Source organism: Cyprinodon tularosa, unplaced genomic scaffold, assembly GCF_016077235.1.
Source record: "Cyprinodon tularosa strain WSP-4 unplaced genomic scaffold, ASM1607723v1 ctg749, whole genome shotgun sequence".
NCBI lineage: Eukaryota > Metazoa > Chordata > Actinopteri > Cyprinodontiformes > Cyprinodontidae > Cyprinodon > Cyprinodon tularosa.
In genome coordinates, this window is record NW_024039506.1 from 600,864 (window position 1) to 627,166 (window position 26,303).

Genomic DNA, 26,303 nt, shown 5'->3' on the forward strand with positions numbered 1-26,303 from the left:
GAGAGAAATATCAGCTGTGCTGCTGCCATCAACACCTTTGTTTATAGATGTTGGTGCTCGGCCTGTTTTCCAGTGTAGTCCTGTTTCTCTTAGTGTGACTGGCTGGATATGTTCTCTTCATCCTCTGACATGGGAGCTGGCTCGGAGCTCGTCTGCCTGGCTGTGTGTTTCCTGGACGGGGCCGCCTGTGGAGCTGGTCGACAGTTGCCTTTTGTATCTATGCTTCTTTTTCTATGTCTGCTTCTGTCTCCTTGAACCCCGGTCGGCCTCAGCAGATGGCCGCTCACACTGAGCCTGGTTCTGCTGGAGGTTTCTTCCTGTTTAAAGGGAGTTTTCCTCTCCACTGTCACTACAAGCATGCTTAGTGTGAGAGATTAACGACCATCCTAAAGTGTAAATGTAATCGTAACTTCGTTCCAAAGTAACCAATAACTTTCTGGACTTGTGTGGGTATGTTTTTTTTGTTTCTTTTCCTCAGTTAGTGGTTTTTATTTTTATTGTTATATTTGTAAGAGTATATATTTTCTTAATTAATTTGTTAATATACCGTTACTTCATATTCTTGGGTACGATTTACGAATGTTGCATTCTAATATCTTAACATATATATATTAAAAAGGAAGTTCTGTCCAATGAGTTTGGAGAATTTTACTAGAACTTCCAGAGCACCAACAGATGTGGCAGTGGTTGAGGCCCACACCATGATACTGCCTAGACCATTTTTAGGATTTTTTTCCTGGTTCTGATCCGTTAGAGAGGTGACACCATAGAGATGGTTCTGGGAGCAGCAGTGGAGCTCTTCTCTGTGGGATTCCACAACCAACCCAGACAGCTGACTGGGGCTTATTATCCTCATGAACCATCGTCTTAGTGAACTTTGTCCTCATGTCTTCTTGACCTTAATCCTCTTAAACTTCGTCCCAAAGAGCATCGTCTTCTTGACCTTTGTCCTCGTGAAGAGCTACTGACTCCATATGCAGAGGCATCCAGGGAGTCAAAGGAACGAGACTTTAAATAAAACCTAAAACCTTCACTCATTTTAGACTGAAGAACTGAGAAGAAAGTCTGTCCTAAACATTTTTATGTGTTTATTAAATAAAAAAGGTTTTCAATACTTTGTTTTGAAGTAAGTTCGCAAAAACAAGCATATTTCACTTCATTTATATTAGGTTATAGAAAAAGTTCTAAGGAAAGAAATCTCCGCCATGTTGGAAGTTTGGCTTTTCCTCCTGGGTTGCCATGGTTACTATCATTTTAGGGCAGTCCTCTCATTTCCCCTCCCACTGACGGACTCAGAACCATGAGCGCCTCCCTCTGGACCCACCGGAGGTGTACTGTTCAGACCCAACAACATGAACCAAAACGAATGAAGCGTGATGAACCATGAGACCTGAACGCCTCACAAACCGCCTAAACATGTCACTGATGGTTTAACGCCACAACATCCAGAACATTCCGTGAAACCAGAGAGGCGGTCCAGTTCGACTCGGTTCTGGTTTCACTCCTGTTCAGATTCTGCTGTGATCAAACTACAGCGACGCACTGAGGCCGTCTGACCCTGGACCCACACCCCGCCCCGCCCCGCCCCGCCCGTCTGATGGTCCAAAGCACACGAGGACTGGATGGGACATGCGGCGAAGGTGGACAACACCGACACCCCCCCACCAACAGCAGAGCTCCGGTACTTACTTGTCCGTCATGGCAGGGGGAGAGTTTGGCCTGCGCCAACGTGTGCAGGATTTCGTTAAGGAGGGGGGACTCCTACGAGGGACGGAGTTCGTTTACAGACGGACAAAAGAGGAAAGAGAAAGACAGCATTCAATGACAGAACAAGCTGAAAGAGGACCTGAACCTCCAGTCAGGAGCCAGCAGATAAACACTTCAGCCGTTTGACTTTGATGAAACTCTTTTATTGTTCAGAGTAATGCATCACCAGCAGTGTGGGTACCAGATCTGCTCGGGCCATCAACACGCCAATGTTACGCTACATGATTGGCTGAACGTTGCCACATGATGTAAATCATTGTGGTTGCCAAGACAACCATAATAACATCACACAGTGTCCATGAGCCGAGTCGGTAGCATCTGTAGCGTTAGCGTGTCTGATGACCGATGAAGTTTTACCTTATTGAGAAGTAACCGTTAGACCATGATATAAGAGGGGGAGAGATGGGTAGAGCTGTGGCTAGCTGTGCTAAGCTAGCCACAGCTCTGACTTTGTGACTTTTGTGAGAAAAGTTTGATGCTTTTCCTTAAGCTGCTTCTCTGACGTCATCATTGTAGATGCTCGGAGCAGTCCAGCAAAATATGATTAAACCATGTTTATCTGAGGTTTACTCGTTTCTTCCTTAAGTTTATGCACTATATATACCGTAAGGTTAACATAAGAGAAAAACATAAAACTCAAAAAGACTAGATTTATATTTAAATCCAAAGCCGAAGAAGTTAGCTCCCATGAGTAGCATAGAGAACATCCCATTTCCTGTGCAGATCAGGAACAGAGCGATAAAACAGAAAGGTATTCATAAATTTTCTCAAGAAATACATTATTAACCTTTAAAACATTATATTATAGTACGCTTCCTATTTTTAGGGGAGGGAAGAATGTCATTTAGGTCATTTTAACAAAATAAAATCGAGGGTGACCCAGATGGATATTTTGATGCACAAATGAGCTGATGGTGCATGCGCAGGAAGGATCGTCCCTCCAGGACGGATCAGGCAGAGACAATCAGATCTGGTACCTACACCGGACATCATCTGGTTTTATTCTTGTCCAAGAACTCATTTTATTTGAATTCAAGAATAAAAAAAAAAAACACACTTTGATTGAAACACCCATAGGTAATATATCCTAAACAATGATGGGGAAACAGGTGTACCCCAAGGCTAAGTGTTTGGCCCACTGCTTTTTCTGACGTCTATAAGTGACTTCCACTCATCATGTATTGCTGCTTGTGTTTCTATGTATGCAGATGACACAGTTACATATTTAACAGATGAAAACCACTGGACAGAGAACCTGTGTGAGAATCTATATGTTCTATTTCATCCCTACTGACCGCCAGAGGCGGTGCTTCAAGCACCGCCTCTGGCGGTCATCCGGGATTCATAGAACCGTAGTTACGGTAGTAACTTTCGTTCTACAGCAGCACAGTTTGAGGAGGCATTTTAACCCCCGAGCATATATACCAGCATATATTTTAATTTCAGTGGTGAAATCCATCAGACTGACGTTGTGATTTACAGTTTTTCATCAAGGTAGGTGAAGCTGCAAAGATAAAGCTAAACCTAATGAGAGACTAGCAACTAGGACTGAACGATTAATTGCATTTGTAATAATATCACAATAGGGTAAAACAAGATCACGTCACGGGTCACGTGATCGGAGGTGACCTGCTAGCAAAGTAGCATGGAGGGAAAATCGATACTCATATGCGAGTTACCCGCTGAACAATGGCATCAGACTCAATAAAAACTGACACAACTGAAGGTCTGGCACCAAACAGGAGCTTGTGTGGAATTTTCTACACAAGCTCGTCACTTTCACTTGTTTGTAATTATTTTGGGTTAAAAAAAAAGACGACGCTGGGCAATGCCAGGTGTTGCGTAGGACATGCCTGGCTATTTCTGCTACCTCATAACTAACCTTTATCAACATTTATAAAACCACCACAGACACAAGACGAATGTCTTCCTTCAACTGGTTGAAAAAAAGACATTTAATCAATGAACTTTTCCGGTATGTGTGATGCAGCTGACTGGAGATCAGTTCATATTATTTTATGTATTTATTTATGGACTGTCAAGTTAAGGTTTAAGGTTTTATTAAAGTCCTCATTAACATGCAGAGGTTATAAATAACTAGGTGCTCAGCATGGTTCATTAATAATAACCAGATTGATGGTTTGTGAGTAAAAAAGGACAAACTTTAACAGAGAACATCTGGAGAACAGCTGGTTAAGGTCGTGTCTAGATGGAGAAAGAATCTCCACATAAAGAAGATGTTTAAAATAAGGAATATCTGCTTTAAATAATTAGTCTGACCAAACAGAAAAAGTAAGAATATTATCAACCTGTTCAGGAGAAAAAATCTAATTCAGGAGAACTGCTGATCAGTAAAGTCCAGCTGCTGCAGGGAACATCTGTCCAGCTGCAGAGCTGTCCAAAGGATTTCCATTTATTAATCAAGCAGAATATGAAGAAATCCTACAGTTTAAAAACACTTTTATAGAAGTCAGAGGAAAAACTTCAGCTTCTTACTCCAGTAAAAGTGTAAAACTAACATTTTTAAAAATACTTCAAGTACAAAAGTAAAATCAATGCAGGAAAAAAGCTTTACTGCTCTACCTTATTAAAGGAACATTTTTCTACAGTTCTGGATGAAAACTTTCTTAGACTTCATTTTAGTTTTATTACTAATGGTAACAGCGTCACATTTAGCTTTGCATCATCTGGAAAAATTATTTAAACTTATTTTGATGGTTTTTATTTTCTTTTAAATGCCAACAGGCCAAAGGAAACAAAATGAGTCTGTTTTGAAACATAATAATTAGAAAGTAAAACGCCATCTAAAAAAAATGGATTTTACAGCGAACCTGATCTAAAGTAAAAACTTTTTAAATTCTGTTTGTTTTAACAGGTTAATAAGATGATCTACTGAGGAAAGGACTGTTTCTTATCCCCAAAAAAGATAATCTGATAAAAAGCACTTGTTTTATCTTATTCTAAAATGTCCTTATTTTAAGATAAATTCCTATTTTGTAGTAAACCCAGAGGTCAGCGATCTTTACCCCGATCAGAACCTTAATCTCTGTCAAATAAAGCAACCCGAGTGGATCGGCTGCAAACAAAGAGTTAAAAATCCTCCCAGTTAAACCTTTAAATCCTCTCGCTGGGAAAAGAGCAAAGCAGATGACTGGTTTTCATCTCCCAGCAGCTCCACACATTAACGTTCCCTCCATTATCCCCCCCGGCTCCGCAGCAGAACCCCACACGGTTCTGAGCGTTCTCTGGTTCTGCAGCGTTCCTCAAACTTCTGATTTAAAACCCAATCCCACACCAACAGCTCCCAGATTCCCCATAATCCCATAAATTCCTCAAACAAGGGATTATGGAGGACTGGAAGCAGCTCCCTCATCCGCCAGCTCAGAGGTCGTGACAGGCCGTTTTCCTCCCTATCTAACTGGTTCTAATGGTCCGGTTCATCTGCTCACCCAGGCAGAAGAACCAGAACCGGTCTGTTGATGACAGACTGATCTGAGCTTCAGAACCGCCTCTTCATGTTAAACATCTTTATTCCATCACAACCATCCAGCTGATTCACTGATGCTCGGGTTAACAGATCCGTCCTAACTGGTTGGAGCCGGTTCTGCTCTGACAGCAGCAGAACGGAGCGGTTCTGTCGCGGCAGCATCAAAGGAGCGTTATTTTTAAACTCCTCTCATCTATTTTTATTGCTGCTATTTTTACCGCCCGCAGGACGCCTCCGTTTGTTCACGGGAGGACAAATGGAGGGAAGCGGAGCGGCGGCGGTGGAACCGGTCCAGACCGGTTCCCGGCACATCCTTACCTCGATGCTGGTGCTAAGGCTGGGCAGGGTCTCCGAGGTTCCGGTCGGGCTCTGGAGACTGGAGAAGTCCCACAGGTTGATGGGCACGCCGGGATCCGGCCCTTTGGAAGACTCCGCCCACCTCTGGCTGTCCAATAAGGTCACTTCGTAGAATTCCTGGATATCTGGGAGGACAGAGAGGAAATGATTGAAACAGGAATCAGGTCAGAGGTTCTACTGAACCCACAAACAAGCATTAATCTGTTGGTTCTGATCCTAAAGATCAAATCCAATCGGACCTGCCGCTACAGTCAAGGCTGGGAAAGTTCAGAACCTTCTTAACCCAGACTCTAACCCTTAGATCCATCCGCAGGATTTATCATCTTCATCAGGAGACATCGGAATATGAGCAGGATTCAGATTATTCAATCCTATTCAGGGATTATCACACTGAGAAAACAACAGAATCTAAACATGCTCCACCAAGATTAAACACCAATCTTATGCTGTTCTCTCAAACAGACTAAAGTCAACGTTCCAGGGCGTTTCTCACTATGTGCACTTGTGCGTCCTCGTGAAACGTCATCATCCTCAGCCCTAGTAGTGTTCCAATTCACAAGAACAGCAGACTGAGAACCAGGGCTAACGTTAGCCCATCTGCAGAATTCCCATTAAAACTCCAAACACTGGTAAAAAAAAAAAAAAAAAAAATCTCTTATCTAATATTTAATCTTATATTTAAAGTGTTAATTAGCTAAACTAGAAGGAGGGAAAGAAGGAAACAAGAAGGTAGGAAAGAACAGAGGACACTAGGAAGGAGGAAAGTCTTTGGGTCATGATGGAAGTTCTGACTATTTGGACCCAGATGCAGTTTTCTTCTCTAGCTGTGATCCAGAGTTTATTGTCTGACCCAGAACTACAGGTTTCTGTTATCAGAACACATTTAATGGACCCGGTCTGAGAAAGGCCAAAACCTTTTCCAGCTTCTGATGCAGGATGGGTGTTTTCACCTACAGGGGGCGATGCTGAGCAGGAGCTCCATTGCTCACTTCATTCCCCTGCAGAGGGAAGCTGAACTTCTCCATCCTGAGAGGTTTTCCATCTGAGGAGGCTTCCAGCTTCAGTTAATGAGGTTAAACCTGGAGGCAGGCCGTCAGGCTCTGGCTCCGCCCACTCTGACAGCTCTAACGAGCTTGTTAACGAGCTGCTGCCCGGGGTCACATTAACCAGCTAATCAGATCCATCAGGTTAATTTCTGACTCCTTACCCTCAGACTGCTGCTAACACTGATGCAGGACAAACAGAACCCTGATGGGTTCTGACCTGCAGCTGGACCAGGAATGCTGCAGGTTTTCTTCATCTGCAGCCATGATGATGATGATGATGATGATGATGATGATGATGATGATGATGATGATGATGATGATGATGATGATGATGATGATGATGATGATGATGATGATGATGATGATGATGATGATGATGATGATGATGATGATGCTGGGCTCCTTTAAAGGTGAGCCAGCAGCAGGAGGCCTGGTCCAACAGCGCCTGTATTTTTGGAGCGAGCGTCTAAAATAAGCGGCGGAGCAGCTGAGCGCCGCCCGAGCCGCTGCAGATGTTTCCTCATAAAGGATCAGAACTGTGACCGCTCTCCTCGCTCCAAACCACAGGCCAGACCTCCCTAACCTCCAGAACCACGGCTCCCTCAGCCCACAGGACTCGGAACCAGGCTGCGTTCCAGGCTGGATTTATCAGCAGCTGCTGGACGCCTGTTCTATCAATAGAAGAGCTGCTGGTTTTACAGCCTCAGCTCAGTTTTTACCTCCAAACCCGACCCGACCATCAGAACTCTGACCCGCTGAAGGGATTCCAATGTTTCTACAGAACGTCCCTGCAAAGCTAAAACCTGGTCAGGCAGAACCAACAGAACCTTTCAATGAATCCCATCAAACTACCCAGAGGATGACTGATAGCGCCACCTACAGCCCGGTCCTACTCAGAGAAGAACCAGCTGAACTGCATCAGACCAACATGGAACAGAACCTTATCTTTAGGTTCTAAGGAGCAGTCCTGGTTCTGGTTCATCTGATGACCTGTGAGGAATGTTGTGAAGTTCCTCATGGCGTCTCTGTAAACCGAAGCCCTGGAGGTCCAAACTTAGAGCGTTATGCTGGACGGCACAGAGGTCCACTGTGAAGCTGACCCGGCTGAGATAGAGAACAGAACCAGAACCGGTGATTGAATGCAGCTCTATAGGAGGCAGTTCAACATGAACGCCCCTCCAACACCGTCCTCTGGACCGGCCAGAACCAGTACTGTCCCTGATCCACCTCAGGAGGTTCTGATCGTCCCGTACTGTCCCGGATCCACCTCAGGGGGTTCTGATCGTCCCGTACTGTCCCGGATCCACCTCAGGGGGTTCTGATCGTCCCGTACTGTCCCGGATCCACCTCAGGGGGTTCTGATCGTCCCGTACTGTCCCGGATCCACCTCAGGGGGTTCTGATCGTCCCGTACTGTCCCTGATCCACCTCAGGGGGTTCTGATCGTCCCGTACTGTCCCGGATCCACCTCAGGGGGTTCTGATCGTCCCGTACTGTCCCGGATCCACCTCAGGGGGTTCTGATCGTCCCGTACTGTCCCGGATCCACCTCAGGGGGTTCTGATCGTCCCGTACTGTCCCGGATCCACCTCAGGGGGTTCTGATCGTCCCGTACTGTCCCGGATCCACCTCAGGGGGTTCTGATCGTCCCGTACTGTCCCGGATCCACCTCAGGGGGTTCTGATCGTCCCGTACTGTCCCGGATCCACCTCAGGGGGTTCTGATCGTCCCGTACTGTCCCGGATCCACCTCAGGGGGTTCTGATCGTCCCGTACTGTCCCGGATCCACCTCAGGGGGTTCTGATCGTCCCGTACTGTCCCGGATCCACCTCAGGGGGTTCTGATCGTCCCGTACTGTCCCGGATCCACCTCAGGGGGTTCTGATCGTCCCGTACTGTCCCGGATCCACCTCAGGGGGTTCTGATCGTCCCGTACTGTCCCGGATCCACCTCAGGGGGTTCTGATCGTCCCGTACTGTCCCGGATCCACCTCAGGGGTTTCTGATCGTCCCGTACTGTCCCGGATCCACCTCAGGGGGTTCTGATCGTTCCGTACTGTCCCGGATCCAGATGAAACATGCTGAGGATGAAATGGGACAATTCTGCTGGTCTTTACAGAACTGGACCCATCCAGCTGTTGGGCCGACCCAGCAGAAGTGAATGCAGTGAATGAAGCTTCCAGTTGGACTCAGAAGAACAGAACCGGGATCAGAGGGTGGATTGGCCTTAGATGGTTCTATCATCAGAACTAAAGAGCGGATCATGTTCTCCTGCTTCCTCTGCTCTGAGCTCGGCGCTATCGGACCGCTCCCAGAACCACAGGAACCTCTTATCAGGTGGAAATGGACCGTGAGCCTCTGGAGGCGCAGACTGTCTGAACAAAGCCAATCTCTAAGTTGTTGTGAGCAAACGGACCACAGGAAGCGGTTAGAACCGCCTGGGAACGCTGCTGGGAAACACCCAGACCGTCTGCAGAGGAAATGGCACTGGCCCCATGTGGACCGGACCGGGAGGAGGGACCAGAACCGAGTCGTCTCCCTCAGACCTTCCTGTTAAAACGACTTCATCAGTTATAAATCCTGACCTCCAACCGGACCGTGCATGTTTGGGTCGAGGTGCGGTCCAACCAAAATACAGCCCAGTGATGAGCTTCCTGCTGTGGGAGCTCCACGCTCTGACAGTGGGAGATAATCTGCTGAAGCTCAGAACATCAGAACCGGTCCTCCTCCATGAAGGAGACGAGTCAGAACCCATCCAATGAGCTGCAGGCTGAGCAGAACCGGTCCGGTTAAACCGGTCTTCCTTCTTATGTTCTGTGTGGGAACTTTTTTTCCCACAGGAATGAAACAGAGAGGAAGAAGAACCAGCGGCTGAAGAACAGCCTGGGTTCTGAAAGAACCGGACCCAAACAGAACCACAGCGACAGAGGTCCTGATTCTTCTTCATCAGGGGGTGGACTGATGAGAACCTTTAGAACTGCTGGATGGTAAACCGTCCAGCTTCATGGGTCGATCCGATCTGTTAGAGGAAGTGAAGCTGAAGCTGAGCCGGGTCGCTGGAAAACCAGGAAGTGAGTGGATGTTCTGTCAGAGCAGCATACCTGCAGTCAACACCTGTTTATCCCTTTAGATTTATAATTGTATGAAAAATAAACTTAAACTACCTCAACAGGCGTGTATCCCTTTAGTCATGAACAAATAGAAACCATTTAATGACTTTTTGGTGTTTTTTGAAGCGTATGAAGATCTGACCTTAAATGTTTTTGTACACGACTAAAGCCACACACACCTGTCGAGGTTATCTAAAGTCTATTTGTTGTACAAAACTAAAGGGATAAAAGCAAATCTGATGTCTTGCGCTGCGTATCGACCATGCTGGTCTGACAGAACAGCAGGTCAGGAAGTCAGTCTGAGGAACGGAACCTGACATACGGCATAGAATGTGAAGAAATAACAGTATTTCCTCACAACCCTGTCCTCTCTGACCACTTTCCAATAACCTTCAGGATTACTTTAACAGAGTTCTCCTCCCCCAAAAGAAGGTTCAATTTTAGTAGATCTTTATCAGATAGTGCAGTTATAAATTTTAAAGAATCTGCTTCACTTTCTCTCTCCTCTGTGTCACTGAGCAGTGCTGCAGAGTGCAAAAGCTTAGCTTATTCCCCTTCACAGGTTGATGATTTTGTTGATGGGGTTGCTAGTTCTCTGCGTATTGCCTTAGACAACGCAGCTCCTTTGAAAATGAAAACCGTTAAAAATAGAAAGCTTGCTCCTTGGTTTAATGCAGAGCTGCGTACTTTGAAGCAAAATGCTAGGAAACTGGAGAGAAAATATCGCTCCACAGGCCTGCGAGAGTCCTTCCTAGTCTGGAAAAATGGTTTACTGCTGTATAAGAGGACCCTTTGTAAAGCAAGAGCAGCATACTTCTCCTCATTAATAGAGGAGAATAAGAATAATCCTAGATTTCTTTTTAATACAGTTGCCAAACTCACCCAGAGCCATAGCTCTGTTGAACCGTCCATTCCACCTGCTCTTAGCAGCAATGATTTTATGGGATTCTTTATAAATAAGATTGATCTTATTAAAAATAAGATCATAAGCACTCCTCAATCCGCGATTGTACCTGAGGTAGTCATGGAATCTGAACCGGGTTTAGACTGCTTTGATCCAGTTGAACTCTCTGAATTAGCAAAATTATTGTCTTCATCTAAGCCTTCAACTTGTATGTTAGATCCAGTTCCAACCAGGTTATTTAAGGAGGTATTCCCTTTGATCTCCTCCTCCATTTTAGATGTGATTAATCTATCTCTGTTACAGGGATATGTACCTAAAGCTTTTAAGGTTGCTGTAATTAAACCTCTGCTTAAGAAACCGTCTCTTGACCCAGATGACTTGGTCAATTATAGACCTATATCCAATCTTCCTTTCGTATCCAAAATTCTTGAGAAAGTAGTTGCCAAACAAGTTTGCGATCACTTCCACCATAATGAACTTTTTGAAGAGTTTCAGTCTGGCTTTAGAGCTCATCATAGCACTGAAACAGCTCTGGTGAAAGTCACTAATGATATTCTCATGGCCTCAGATAATGGACTTGTATCTGTGCTCGTCCTGTTGGATCTTAGTGCTGCATTTGATACAGTTGACCATAATATTCTTTTAGAAAGACTTGAATATTTTGTTGGAATTAAAGGAACAGCACTAGACTGGTTTAAATCTTATCTATCTGATCGAATTCAGTTTGTTCATGTTAATGATAGATCTTCAACACGCTCAAAGGTTACCTGTGGAGTACCACAGGGATCAGTGCTAGGACCAATTCTCTTTACTTTATACATGCTCCCAATTGGTAGAATTATTAGACAGCATGGGATTAATTTCCACTGTTACGCTGATGATACCCAGCTATATCTGTCTATAAATCCAGATGAAGCTAACCCATTACATAGATTACAGGCATGTCTTGAAGACATAAAAACCTGGATGACTCTTAACTTTCTGCTTCTGAATGCAGACAAAACAGAAGTTATAGTCTTTGGACCAGAGTCTCTGAAAAAGAAACTGATTAGCCAGTCACTTCATTTGGATGGGATTAAACTGATTTCAGATAATAAAGTAAAAAATCTTGGTGTTATTTTTGATCAGGACCTGTCATTTAAATCCCACATCAAAGAGGTTTCTAGAATTTCCTTCTTTCATCTGAGGAACATTACAAAAATTAGAAATATCCTGTCCAGGGGTGATGCTGAGAAACTAGTCCATGCATTTGTTACTTCAAGGCTGGACTATTGTAATTCTTTACTATCAGGAAGTCCACAAACTGTAGTTAAAAGCCTTCAGCTGATCCAAAATGCTGCAGCCAGAGTTCTAATGAAAATTAAAAAGAGAGATCACATCTCTCCTATCCTGGCTTCTCTTCATTGGCTTCCTGTTAAATCAAGAATAGAATTTAAAATCCTCCTTCTCACATATAAAGCCTTAAATGGCCAAGCTCCATCTGATATCAGAGATCTGATTGTTCCTTATGTTCCTAACAGAGCACTTCGCTCTCAATCTGCAGGTTTACTAATCGTTCCTAGAATTTCTAAAAGTAGAATGGGAGGCAGATCTTTTAGTTATCAGGCTCCTCTCCTGTGGAACCAACTACCAGTTTTAGTCCGTGAGGCAGACACCCTGTCTACTTTTAAGGCTAGACTTAAAACTTTCCTTTTTGATAAAGCTTATAGTTAGGGTGGCTCAGGTTATCCTGAGCTATCTCTATAGTTATGCTGCTATAGGCTTAAGACTTTTGGAGGACATAGGGACCCCCATTTCATCATTCTGCTTCATTCTCTCTCTATTCTCCCACTCTGCAGAATCTGTTAGTTCAATCTCTAACCTTCTGCTCTCTCTGCTTTTCCTCAGAGTAGCTTTGCCTCGTCTGTTCCTGTTTGGCTGTGACGTCATCCTGGAAAGAAACATCAGCTGTGCTGCTTCTATCAACACCCTTGTTTATAGATGTTGGAGATCGGCCTGTTTTCCAGTGTGGTCCTGTTTCTCTGACAGTGACTGAGTGGATGTGCTCTCTTCATCCTCTGGCATGGGAGCTGCCTTGGAGCTCGTCTGCCTGGCTGTGTGTTTCCTGGACGGGGCCGCCTTTTACAGCTGCTTTTTGTATCTCTGCTTCTGTCTCCTTGAACCCCAGTCGGCCTCGGCAGATGGCCGCTCACACTGAGCCTGGTTCTGCTGGAGGTTTCTTCCTGTTAAAAGGGAGTTTTCCCTCTCCACTGTCGCTACAAGCATGCTTAGTGTGAGGGATTGTATTTGAGTCAATGAGTCAATGCAATCAACTGGTTTTCCTTAGATAGAAAACTTTGTATCAATTTGACTGTATGATCTGGTTGAACTGTAAAGTGCCTTGAGATGACATGTGTTGTGAATTTGGCGCTATATAAATAAACTGAATTGAATTGAACCAGAAATTAAAGCCGCGAAGAAAGGAGCGCCTGGAAATATTCCAGGAAGTAGCCTGGTCCCGTCCAAAAGGCATCAACACTGCAGGATTTAAGCTTAATCAGTTCATCAAACCCAGGCTGACCTAAAACTCTGATCAGAACCAGCGGTTCTGTTTATTCTGACTAACAAGAAAAAAAAAAAAAGACTAAACAATCAGAAACGTTTGTTTCTGGTTCGGTAAAACGGTAATTTATCACACAGAATGTTGTTTTTGTTTCAATAAACAGGTAGTTAGTACCGTTATCCTGCACCAGAACCACCGGCATATCAATCAGCGCATAACGGACCTGCAGCAGGTTCTGCTGGGAGGCCCGGGATCAGCTGGTGATCCAACAGACCACGCTACAGAACCGACGGCTAGTGGGACCTAAAAGCTGTGAACCTTCATCAGCGGTAGAAGAGCCAGAACCTGCAGCCTCACAGCGTTTCTGGGCCAAACTGGGAGCCGCCGCTGCTGCTGCTGCTGCGTTAGAGGAGCGGCGGGTTGAAGCCATCTGTCCACCAGGAACCGGGCCAGAGAGGAGGAAGAAAGCAGAGGTATAGGAAGTCAGCTGCTGCGGCGGTGGCGGCGGGGGATTAACGGGCGGGTAATCATGGTGTCCACGGAGGGATTACACCGCGCTCGCAATGCTGCAGACATCTCCTCTGGGATGAGGTGGGGGGGTGGGGGGACTGGAAGCTAAGGCAGAACCTGATCCGGGCCTGATGAAGCATGATGATCTGAGAGAACCGGACCGGACCTGAAGCAGAGCTCCTGGGAAGGTTCTACGGGTTTGGGAACATCCAGGACTCTGCTTTGCTTCATACGGCTGTGGCTCTTTACTTTAGTTTATCCAGCAGACCAACAAAGCCTTGTTTTCGTTTAGAAACATGCAAATTAAAAACGGATGAACGGGTCCACCGCTTTGGAAAAAAGAAGCATTCTGACAGGTAATGGGGCATTGCAGAGGTGGACCCGTTCGTCCGTTTCAATCTGCGTGTTTTATAAACAAGGCTTTGTTGGTCCACTTTATAAAACCTGGAACGATATTTCTGACATTTTGAATTGAAAAAGCTTCCTGGATGGAAGAGAAACGCCTTCAAACTTGGAAACAAAAGTCTAGTGGAGTGTTTTTTAGCTTTTTAGAAGTTCTGCAGCTCGTGTTGAGCAGCCGAAGCAGCGCCTCAGGAGCTTCTAGGCATTCTGATACGTGCAACGCGTTTCAGAAGCAGCAGCTGCTGAAGTTGGAAAAATGTGACTTTAGCTGCTCAACGCCCCACATCAACCAATCAGAGAAGCTGATCTGGGAGCTGGCAGGGAGACAGACGCAGCGCTGCTGATTCAGAGCGCTATGATCACTCCTCTGAAACAGTTTATGAACGTCTAAATTAACTTAAAACATAGAAACCTGCCGGCAGAATATGCTTGATTTTATTATCTTGGTGCCTGCAGTTTGAAAAGTTGAAAAATGCTAACATCTACTTCCAGTCGCCGCAAATAGTAGCGGAAAACCCCCAAGAGGCGAGCGGGCCTGAGGCAGCTGTGCACCGCCGGTATGTGGGGGTCTGAGCAGCTCCCACAGAGAAATAATCTCTGAAGGCAGGATGGTAATCTGGATGAACTGACTGATGATGTTCTCAGGAGGACTTTCTTACTTAGAAATAGATTCTAACTACTTTTTACCCGCTGATCACAGCTAATATGGCTGCCATAGTTCCAGGCAGAGAAAGGAACGGTTAGCTCCGCCCACCGCGCATCAGAACTACTGTGTCCTCCGCGCAGCCAGAGCAGCAGAGATGCTTCAGCGGCACATCATCAAACTATTACAAGCATCAGAAATAAATTCCTCCTGCTGCGTGCGGTCTGAACGTAGTGTATCAGAACCGTTTCCATGGAGACCACAGAGAGCAGCGTCACTCTCACTGGGCTCAGGGTCCGGTTGGATTAACCCTCCTAATGGAGTCTAATCCCATCCGAGTCCCATTCAGAGGTTAATCTGAGTCAGAGACACGGTGCCGCCGAGCGTACGACTCCCAGCTGCTGAGCAGAGTTCAGTCGGTCAGACTGGACCGGGCTCGGTACCAGAACAATTCCACCCAATGGAGCAGAACCATCAGAACCGACCGACCAGCAGCCTGAGGAGGACAGGACCAGAACCCAAACAGCTTCCTGGGGTCTACAGAAGCCATGCTGCTGCTTTTACACCATCACAACCCGACCCAGAGAGATTCAAGAACCAGAACAAACCGGGAAAGTCCAGAACACCTCAGTGGTTCTGGACCGGTTTAAAGTTTAAAGAGATAAAGGACGTTAAACCTTGATGGGTTCTGTCAGCTGGTCCGGTTTCCCTGCCAGTGGCATTCGAACGGATTAGAAACAGAATTATGACCCGGTACGTGTTCTTTCAGAACCAGAACCAGGGGTCCAGAACATCTGCAGGAACCAGGAGTTGGACCAACAAGGTGAAGATCAGGGTTCTGTCTGGGTTCTGAGGAGAGAACCGGTCCGGTTCTGGTACTGCTTACCTATGAGAGCCTGGAAGAGGTTGCTCTGGAAGATGTCGATGACCCGCTGGAGGGAGAGTCTCAGCTGCCGGTCCTCGGTGTGGGTCAGCTTGTTCCGGTACTCCTCCAGGAGCAGCAGGGCCCGCTGGGCGTCTGTAGAACCGGGTCGGGGGGGGGGGGGGGGGGGGAAGAGGAGATCATCAGGTGGCTGAAGCAGCTCAGCAAACAGAACCAAGCCCAACCGGGTCTGGATCAGGAACATAAACATGAACGATCAAGAGGTTCTGCAGCAGATGATGGATTAAAAAGACCAGCTGAGAACAGAACCGTCTGCTCTGACCGTAGAACCAGAACCAACCTCTGACCGTAGAACCAGAACCAACCTCTGAAATCAAACATCCTTTGCCCCGCCCCCCTGCGCTGCAGCCTCCGCCGTTCCCTGGAGCTCAGGCAGAGCAGGTGCCACTTTATTTTGATTATTGTTAAATTCATGATGGTTAAACATGCAGAAACGAACGCTTCATTTAATCTGACATCTTAAAAATCCATCAGTATCCAGTTCAGTTCTGGATAAATAGGATCATATAAAAACATTTTTTATTAACTATGTTTGTTCTCTAGTTCCAAACTCAGCATCTCTCCATCCTGTATTAAGAAGTTAGTGAGACTGGATTTAATTAAACTTTTAACCTTTGATCAGGATGAGTAATCTGCTTCCTGGTATGTTGTAGCGCCAATAGTTTGCATCCAATCATTTAATTAAACTCTGTTATTCTTTGGGAATATATAAGAAATTTCCTCCAATCTGTAGTTACAGATCCATCGTAACCAAGCTGGATCTTCTCATCGTTATTTTTCCTGTTGGGTGTGATCGCAAAGCGGACCTTAACCTGACTGGACCAGAGCGGAGCGGTGATGGAGAGAGAAGACGTGCGAAGGGGCAGCGGTGGATGTGGACCAGCTCGCATTGGTTAACATGACGTACGGGAGCGGAGGATGTGGAATCTGGGGGTCAGACTCTCATGTTAAACAGTTTTTAAATCTTCCTTCTGCTGATTCCTTTGTTTCTAAACTAGAAAATCTTAAAAACATTTTAAAATATAACTTTAATCCAGATTATTCCTTCATTATGAACCGATCTAGTTCTGATCCGGATCAGCAAAGCAAAACTCCCAAATCATCTGAAACGGTCCAAACCAGATCCCAGAGATCAGCTGGTTTTAATCCCCTAAAGACGCGTCCAACTACAGCGCCTCCAAGGACCCTGGAAGGATCCTGGAATCTGCCTGGAAGAAGGAAAGAAACGCAGTGGAGACAGAAACGCCTCCGGATTAAATAAGAGAACGAAAAGAACAGCCGAAGTTCTTAAGGTTAAGGTGATTAAAAGTTGCAGAAAATTGAACCATTTTACACTTAATTATAAATAAAATCTCTAACTATAGAGTGCAGTCATGCAAGGCTTTTATTCTGAAGGTCCTATATCCTGATATCTCAGCCGTCTCCAACCGTGCTCCTCCAGATGAGCTGTCCTGCAGGTTTTAGATGCATCCCTGCTCCAACGCTGCTGGTTTTTAACCAGACCTTTGCCAAACCTGATGGCATCAGTCCTTTAATCCCGCCGTGTTGATCAGGGATGCATCTAAAACCTGCAGGACCGTAGATCATGAAGAGACCCTGGAGAACGCTCATTTAGATTTACTTTGTTATTTCTAATTAACTCTTCAATAAATCCATTTAACTTCTGTAGATTTTGGAGCCAAACTGACTTTTTAAATGATGATTAGTTTGAGTTTCTGATGCGAGTAAATAAATGAAGATAATAAACTTCTCCCAGAATAAAAATAAGCTGGAAGAATAAAAATAAGCTGGAATATTTGGATGAATTATTTTGAGGTTTAACCCAAAAAGAAAAGCCTGAAGTCTTTTATCCTTGTGGTTTTAAGCAGCGTTTTCCTGCAGAACAGATGAAAGTGTTTCCTCTGCAGACATGCAGATCTCTGGATGCTGCTGACAGCAGCCTGCAGACACCAGCAGCTTTAGTTTTTAACAATAATAAACTACATGTTTTACTGTCCATCTGAGTTTATCTGGGAAGAGAATATTTTTAAGATTTTTTTAGTTCAGACGCTACAGGTAAGCTGATCTTTATGAGGCGGCAGAGAATATTTTATTGATATTCTGGGTTATTTTTAGTTCCTACAAGGTGCCCCAATTAGAAGTTGGTTAGCATCTGAAGCTAACAGGCTAACTTCACCTGGCCCGGTTCTGCTGGGCTCAGCAGGCCACAACTCAGTCCTGTCCAGCACATTTAGCCCGGGTCAGACCCGGGTTCTTCTTCCTGCCTGTTTCTCTGGGTTTTATTCGCCTCTAATCAGCTGCAGTTGGAGTTTTTCTCCCCAGCTGGTTAGCGCACCCAGCCCTGAAGTTAGCCTCTGACTGGTGACCATAAAGGGCTATTTCACAGTTTTTTAGACTCCTGGACCAGATTAGATGAGCTGTGGTCCAGAATCTGGACCGATCCATCTGTTCTACGGGACATAAGCAATTTATATGAAGAGAAATCATTTTATTCTGTTTGTAGAAGTAGAAAAACGTCATAAGTTTGGCGATTTGTCATTTAAATCAGCCCAGCCTAGATGAAGCTTAAATCCCAGACATGGGCTGGATTACTGGACCGATGCTTTTGTTTTATCAGAGATTAAATACAGAGAGATTTAAAGAGATGATTAAAACGCCGAGAATAATGTACAAATCTTGTTATTTCTGTGCTTTAAATCAATGCATTATAAGAAATAAAATGTATTATCGGGGAAACGAGAAGCAGTTTAGATGAATTTGGTCTTCAGCTTTAATCTGGATTAAAATCTGTTTTCAGTTTTTCTTTTAAAGCGTTTTAATAAGAGGAGAACCTGTGGATGCTGAGCTGGACCAGGTCTGAAGGAAAAGGACAAAATGTTGATCAGATCTGCCCTAAATGTTGAGGAGAACCTGAGATTCTGATCCAGATATCATTAAAACCAAACAGTAATATCATCGCCACACAGCAGGACTCTATTCATTGACCTTTGACCCCTCACAGTCATTCTGACCATTGCTTCCATCTTTTCTGCTGCTGCTTTACTTTAGAACATTAACTCTTAAGTATTAAATCTTTAATTATCTTTCCTTCTCTAACGCGTTTTCCTATTTTCTCTGAAGTCTATATTCAACTTTTATCCTAAATATTAACCTGTTAGCTTCCAACTTTAACTGAAACAGCCGGATCTCCCTGTTGATCCAGGTGTGAATATAACACGAGATATTTCTAATCTAAAATAAGATGTTAGAGATTGGTCTGTTTTCCAGTGTAGTCCTGTTTCTCTGACTGTGACTAAATGGATGTGTTCTCTTCATCCTCTGACATGGGAGCTGGCTCAGAGCTCGTCTGCCTGGCTGTGTTTCCTGGACGGGGCCGCCTGTGGAGCTGGTTGACAGTTGCCTTTTGTATCTATGCTTCTCTTGCTATGTCTGCTTCTGTCTCCTTGAACCCCAGTCGGCCTGCAGGTTTCCTCCTCTTCAAAGGGAGTTTTTCCTCTCCACTGTCGCTACAAGCATGCTTAGTGTGAGGGATTGCTGAAGAGTCAATGAGTCGATGCAATCAACTGGTTTTCCTTAGATAGAAAACTTTGAATCAATTTGACTGGATGATCTGGTGAACTGGAAAGTTGAGAAAGTTGTTGACCTGTTGTGATTTGGTACTATAGAAATAAACTGAATTGAATCATAATAAAGGCTAAATAGACTCTGTGACTCTATTGTGCTAATTAACTCCATCAGATTGTTTTCCTAAAGGGAAGAGCTGATCAATCCAGTGTGGATAAAAAGTGGGAACAGCCCTTTAATAGGAGCTACCATCCTGACACTGACTTCAGCGCCGTGTAGCCGCCTTAGCTTCCCGAGGAGAAGTGAAAGCGGCTTACCTTTCTTCCTGACGGGCATGTTCGGACTGGGCTCGGTTCGGTTCGGGGCTCAGAGCGACACATACACCCTCCTCACTGGGCAGGTTTCCACTTGTTCTCCCGCCGTAAAATCCAGTAAACCCGCTAGAAATGTTTCCACGACGACAGCAAGTTCACAGCGGACAAACTTCCGACAGATCCACCCAGCAGCGAGCCGGTCCCGGACCGGGACCCAGCCGCACAGGAGGGGGAGGGGAGCCCCGGGAGACTCCGACCCTCCCAGCTACACTTCCCCGCCTCAGAGGCTGCAGTGGCCGGGGAGCAGCGCTCAGACTGACCGCTGGAAGGAGGCTCTGCGATAAAACACACCCAGCCCTGCCCGCCGCTCCGGCTGCTGCTCCGGCTGCACAGGAGGAGACCGAGCCGCTCCGGAGCTCCGCACCTCCTTCCAGAAAACCCCGGGACAAACTTCAGAGTCCAGCCCGGAGGAGGCTCTCCTAACTCCGTCCCACCGCCTGATCCGGAACCGGCCCGATCGCTTCAGAGCCCGGAGAGGCGCAGCCTGAGAGCTGCATGCGTGGCCAACTTCCTCCTGCTTTCTCCTTCTACCTCCTCCTGCTCCTCTCCTGCAGCTTCCAGCTCTCACAAATCCCAAACTTTCCTCCAAAATGGCGTCTGGCTGAGCTGCAAACGTAAACCATGTGATTCCTGAAGCCCTCCTCCAACCTGCCGCCCAATCATCAGCTCACCTAAGGAACAGGAGGAGCAGGGGGGGAGGGAGGGAGAAGGAGGTGTAGGGGCAGGGAGGAGGAGCATGAGAGGGGAAGAGAGGAGGAGCAGGAAGGAGGAGGTGCGGGAAGGAGGAGGAGAAGAAGGAGACGGAAGGAAAGTTTGTGGTGGAAATCAAGGAGAGAGGAAGGAAGAAAAGATGGAAGAAGTGACTGAGAAGAGAGGAAAGTAAAAACAGGATGTAAGAGATGAAAGCAGGAGTCATCCAAGCATTTTAAATCACCTGATGCTCCTCCTGATGCTCCACCTGATGCTCCACCTGATGCTCCACCTGATGCTCCTCCTGATGCTCCACCCAATGCCCCACCTGATGCTCCTCCTGATGCTCCACCTGATGCTCCACCTGATGCTCCCTCTGATGCTCCACCCAATGCCCCACCCGATGCCCCACCTGATGCTCCTCCTGATGCTCCTCCCAATGCCCCACCTGATGCTCCTCCTGATGCTCCACCTGATGCTCCTCCTGATGCTCCTCCTGATGCTCCACCCAATGCCCCACCTGATGCTCCTCCTGATGCTCCACCTGATGCCCCACCTGATGCTCCACCTGATGCCCCACCTGATGCTCCTCCTGATGCTCCTCCTGATGCTCCACCTGATGCTCCTCCTGATGCTCCACCTGATGCTCCACCCAATGCCCCACCTGACCCCCCTCCTGATGCTCCTCCTGATGCTCCACCTGATGCTCCACCCAATGCCCCACCTGACCCCCCTCCTGATGCTCCACCTGATGCTCCACCTGATGCCCCACCTGATGCTCCTCCTGATGCTCCTCCTGATGCTCCACCTGATGCTCCTCCTGATGCTCCACCTGATGCTCCACCCAATGCCCCACCTGACCCCCCTCCTGATGCTCCTCCTGATGCTCCACCCAATGCCCCACCTGACCCCCCTCCTGATGCTCCACCTGATGCTCCACCCAATGCCCCACCTGACCCCCCTCCTGATGCTCCTCCTGATGCCCCACCTGATGCTCCACCTGATGCTCCACCTGATGCCCCACCTGATGCTCCTCCTGATGCTCCTCCTGATGCTCCTCCTGATGCTCCACCTGATGCCCCACCTGATGCTCCACCTGATGCCCCACCTGATGCCCCACCTGATGCTCCTCCTGATGCTCCTCCTGATGCTCCACCTGATGCTCCTCCTGATGCTCCACCTGATGCTCCTCCTGATGCTCCTCCTGATGCTCCTCCTGATGCTCCACCTGATGCTCCACCTGATGCCCCACCTGATGCCCCACCTGATGCTCCTCCTGATGCTCCTCCTGATGCTCCACCTGATGCTCCACCTGATGCTCCTCCTGATGCTCCTCCTGATGCTCCACCTGATGCTCCTCCTGATGCTCCACCTGATGCTCCACCCAATGCCCCACCTGATCCCCCTCCTGATGCTCCACCTGATGCTCCACCTGATGCCCCACCTGATGCTCCACCCGATGCCCCACCTGATCCCCCTCCTGATGCCCCACCTGATGCTCCACCTGATGCCCCACCTGACCCCCCTCCTGATGCTCCACCTGATGCCCCACCTGATGCTCCACCTGATGCCCCACCTGATGCTCCACCTGATGCCCCACCTGATGCTCCACCCAATGCCCCACCTGATCCCCCTCCTGATGCTCCACCTGATGCTCCACCTGATGCCCCTCCTGATGTCCCCCCTGAAAGCCCCCCAATGCCCACCCGATCCCCCTCCCGATGCTCCCCCTGATGCCCCCCCCTGTTTCCCCCCCTGTGCTCCACCCCGATGCTCCACCTGTGCCCCAAACCCGATGCTCCCCCCCAAAGCCCCCAAACCCGATCCCCCACTGGAAAGCCCCCCTGATTTCCCCCCAACCCCAAAGCCCCCCCTGATCCCCCACCTGTTTCCCCCCCCTGATGGTCCACCCAAAAAGCCCCACCTGTTTCCCCCCCTGAAGCCCCCCCCTGATTTCTCCCCCTGATGCCCCCTGGAAAAAACCCCCCCTTTTCCGATGCCCCCACCGATGCCCCCCACCTGATGCCCCCCTGATCCCCTCTGATGCTCCACCTGATGCTCCCACTGATGCCCCACCTGATCCCCCCCCCTGAAAGCCCCACCGATGCCCCACCCGATGCTCCAACCAAAAGCCCCCAACTGATGCTCCAAACCCGATTTCCCCACCTGATCCCCCTCCTGATTTCCCCCACCCGATTTCCCCACCTGATGCCCCCCAAACAATGGGCCCCCCTGATGCTTTCCCCCTGATGCCCCCCACTGATGCTCCACCTTTAAACCCCCCCTGTGCTCCCTGAAAGCTTTCCCCCAAATTCTCCTTTCCCAATGCCCCCCCCCCCTGAAAGCTTCCACCCGAATGCCCCACCCGGGTGCTCCACCTGATGGCCCAACCCGATGCTCCCCTGAATTTCCCCCCCTTTATGCCCCAAACCTTTATGCTCCACCCGATGCTCCCCCCTGATTTTCCCCCTCCCGGAAAGCCCCACCTGATGCTTCCCACCTGAATTTCCCCCCCTGATTTCCCCAAACCCGATGGGTCCACCCGATGCTCCCCCTGATGCCCCAAAGAAGCTCCCCCTAATGCCCCAACCCGATGCTCCCACCAATGCCCCCCCCTTTAACCCCCCCCGGGTGCTCCACCTGATGGCCCCACCTGATGCCCCCAAACCCGATGCTCACCCGATTCCCCCCCTGGAAAGCCCCCACCCGATTTCCCCCAAACCCGGAAAGCTCCACCCAATGACCCCCCCTGATTTCCCCCCCTTTATGCCCACTTTATGTCCACTATGTTTTTTCCCCTGATTCCCCCCCTGTTTTCCCCCAAACCCGATGCCCCCCCCTGATGCCCCCCACCCCAAAGCCCCACCTGACCCCCCCCTTTTATGCCCCCACCTGAAAGCTCCAAACCCGAAAGCTCCCCCTGAAATTTTCCCCCCCCGATGCTCCACCCGATTTCCCCCCCTGAAAGCTCCACCCAATGCCCCCCCTGATTCCCCCCCCCTGATGCTCCACCTTTTATGCCCCCCCTGATGCCCCCACCCAAAGCCCCACCTGATCCCCCCATGATGCCCCACCTGAAGCTCCCAAACCCCAAAGCCCACCTGATTCCCCCCCCTGATGCCCCACCTGATTGCCCCCACCCAATGCCCCACCTGAATCCCCCCCCCTGATGTCCACCTGGGGGGTTTCCCCCCAATTTCCCCACCCGGAAACCCCCTTCCCGAAAGGGTCCACCTGATGCTTTTCCCCTGATGCCCCCCCTGAAAGTCCAAACCTGAGCCCCAAAACCCGTTTCTCCCCCAATGCCCCACCTTTATCCCCCAAAATGATGCCCCCCTGATGCTCCAAACCCCAAAGCCCCACCTGACCCCCCCTGAATTGGGCCCCCCCTGATGCTCCAAACCCAAAGGCCCCACTGATCCCCCTCCCGATGCTCCCCTGAAAGCTCCACCCCAATGGGCCACCGATCCCCCTCCTGATGCTCCAAACCCGATGCCCCCACCTGATGCCCCTCCTTGGGTGCCCAACCCGTTTTCCTTTCCCCCCAAATGCCCCAAACCCGGGTCCCCCCCCTGATTTCTTTCCAAACCCGATGCCCCAAAATGATGCCCCAACCTTTATGCTCCCCTGGAATGCCCCAAACCCGATGCTCCCCCCCTGTGCCCCACCTGATGCTCCACCCCAAAGCCCCACCTGTCCCCCAACCCGATGGCCCCCTGATTTCTCCCCAACCCCAAAGCCCCCCCCCTGATCCCCCCAACCCGATGCCCCCCCCCTGATGCTCCCCCCAATGCCCCCCCTGATCCCCCCCCTTGGGTGCCCACCCGAAAGCTCCCCTGATCCCCACCTGATCCCCCTCCCGATGCTCCACCCTGATGCCCCCACCTGAATTTTCCCCACCTGATCCCCCCCCCTTTATTTTTTCCACCCCGATGCCCCACCCTGAGCTCCAACCAATGCCCCCCCTGATGCTCCACTGATGCCCCCCCTGATCCCTCCTGATTTCTAAAACCCGATGCTCCCCTGATGCCCCCCCCTTTATCCCCCTCTGATGCTCCCCCTGATGCCCCCAAACCCAAACCCCCCTGATCCCCCCCCCTGATGGGTCCCAAAACCCGATGCTTCCACCCGTTAATGGGGGGGGGGGGGGGGGGGGGGGGGGGGGGGGGGGGGGAGACCAAATTTTTAAAGGGGACACAAAAAAGGAACAAAAATTAAAATAGAATAAACACAAAATAAAAAAAGTCAAAAGTGAATCATCTGGGTCTTTTTAAAATGAAACCAAAATTGCTTTAAACCCCGCTGTAGCTAATGATTATGGATCCTGTCCATATCAAAGGGGGGTTTCCCTTTTTTTCAACCCCCGAAAGAGGGGGGCGTTCACTCCAAAAATAAAAAAAACCCTGTGAACATTTCTGCAGTTTATGCTGCTTTAGTTCACCTTGAAGCTGAAAGAGTGACGGCCCACTGGGTAGAGCAGTAAAGGTGCTTTACAGAGACAGTTCAACCAGAGGAAGAAGAGAGCACATCCAGTTAAGTCAAAAGTCAGGGGAAAAAGGGGCTACAAATGGGAAAAAAAAGGGTTTATCTCCTAAAAATAAAAAATTTGTAAATTAGACATATCTCATGTTATATTCACACCAGGATCAGGAGGGAGATTCAGCTGTGTCAGTTAAAGTTGGAACCTAACAGGTTAATATTTAGGATAATGGTTGAACAATGACGTCAGAGAAAATAGGAAAACGCGTTAGAGAAGGAAAGATAATTAAAGATTGAATACTTAAGAGTTAATGTTCTAAAGAAAAGCAGCAGCAGATCCAGAAAAGATGAGAGAAACGGTGAGAATAACTGTGAGGGGTCAAAGGTTAAATGAATGGAGTCCTCCTGTGTGGTAAAGCGATATGTTACAGTTTGGTTTTAATGATATCTGGATCAGAACTGACACGGATCTACAGAACCTCAGGTTCTCCTCAATATTTAAGGCAGATCTGAGGATCTGAGTCAGAGGATTAAGAGAACCAACAGGTCTGCAGACGACGCTGTCTCCTTGGCCCTTCACTGCATCCTCCAGCACCTAGATTCCACAGGTAGCTATGCCAGGATTCCATTTGTTTATTTCAGCTTTGCCTTCAGTACGATCATCCCAGGAGAAGCTCTCCCAGCTGAGTGTGCCTGACTCCACTTGGAGGTGGATCACAGACGTCCTGTCTGACAGGAAGCAGCAGGTGAAGCTGGGAAAACATGTCTCTACCTCACAGCTCATCATCACTGGTCCCCCCCAGGCCTGTGTTCTTTCTCCTCTGCTCTTCTCCCTGTACACCAACAGCAGCTCCTCCAGTCATCAGTCTGTCAAGCCTCTGAAGTTCATAGATGACATCACTCCCATCAGACTTACCTCTGATGGCGATGAGTCCGCCTGCAGGTGGGAGGCTGAGCATCTGGTGACCTGGAACAGGGAGAACCACCTGGAGCTAAACGTTCTAAAAACAGTGGAGATGGTTGTGGACTTCAGGAAGAACTCAACCCCAGCTATCCCCATCACCCTCTGTGACTCCACTATTGACACTGAGGAGTCTTTCCTCCTGCGATGGACTGCGACTTGTCCAGAGTGGACCCCGCCTCTCGCCCGTAGACAGCTGGAGATAGACACCAGCACCCCTCACCATCCCACTTCGGGTTGAGTGTGTCAGAAAATAGATGGATGGATGGTAAATGGTAAATGGCATGTACTTATATAGCGCCTTTATTCAAGTTAGGAGACTTGACCAAAGCGCTTTACACTACATTCATTCACGCACACACTGATGGTGGCAAGCTACATTGTAGCCACAGCTGCCCTGGGGCTCACTGACAGAAGCGATGCTGCCATACACTGGCGCCACCGGGCCCTCTGACCACCATCAGTAGACAATGCAGGTGAAGTGTCTTGCCCAAGGACACAACGACAATAAAAGTCGGAGTCGGGGCT

At 48.3% G+C, this 26,303-nt stretch overlaps 2 protein-coding genes across 15 annotated transcripts in view; one reads left to right on the top strand and one right to left on the bottom strand.

The window, feature by feature from the left end:
• The window catches only part of LOC119773165 (discs large homolog 1-like protein), a 96,089-nt gene extending 75,806 nt beyond the window's left edge, over positions 1-20,283 (bottom strand). For 4 of the 14 annotated variants that reach the window (XM_038270019.1, XM_038270013.1, XM_038270015.1 and 1 more), the window contains exons 1-4: positions 19,589-20,283; positions 15,651-15,782; positions 5,573-5,736; positions 1,690-1,761 (exon numbers count right to left, since the gene is read on the bottom strand). In XM_038270019.1, coding sequence (XP_038125947.1) covers positions 1,690-1,761; positions 5,573-5,736; positions 15,651-15,782; positions 19,589-19,607 — 387 coding nt within the window. In that variant the 5' untranslated portion in view covers positions 19,608-20,283. The remainder of the gene's footprint in view (positions 1-1,689; positions 1,762-5,572; positions 5,737-15,650; positions 15,783-19,588) is intronic. The other 10 variants (XM_038270027.1, XM_038270026.1, XM_038270024.1 and 7 more) reach the window with 4 other exon arrangements.
• Positions 20,284-20,381: 98 nt separating this feature from the next.
• LOC119773160 (basic proline-rich protein-like) lies at positions 20,382-22,069 on the top strand. The gene is made up of 2 exons (XM_038270006.1): positions 20,382-20,456; positions 20,555-22,069. Exons 1-2 carry the CDS (start codon positions 20,382-20,384, stop codon positions 22,067-22,069), a joined length of 1,590 nt encoding a protein of 529 aa, XP_038125934.1.
• Positions 22,070-26,303: the final 4,234 nt, after the last annotated feature.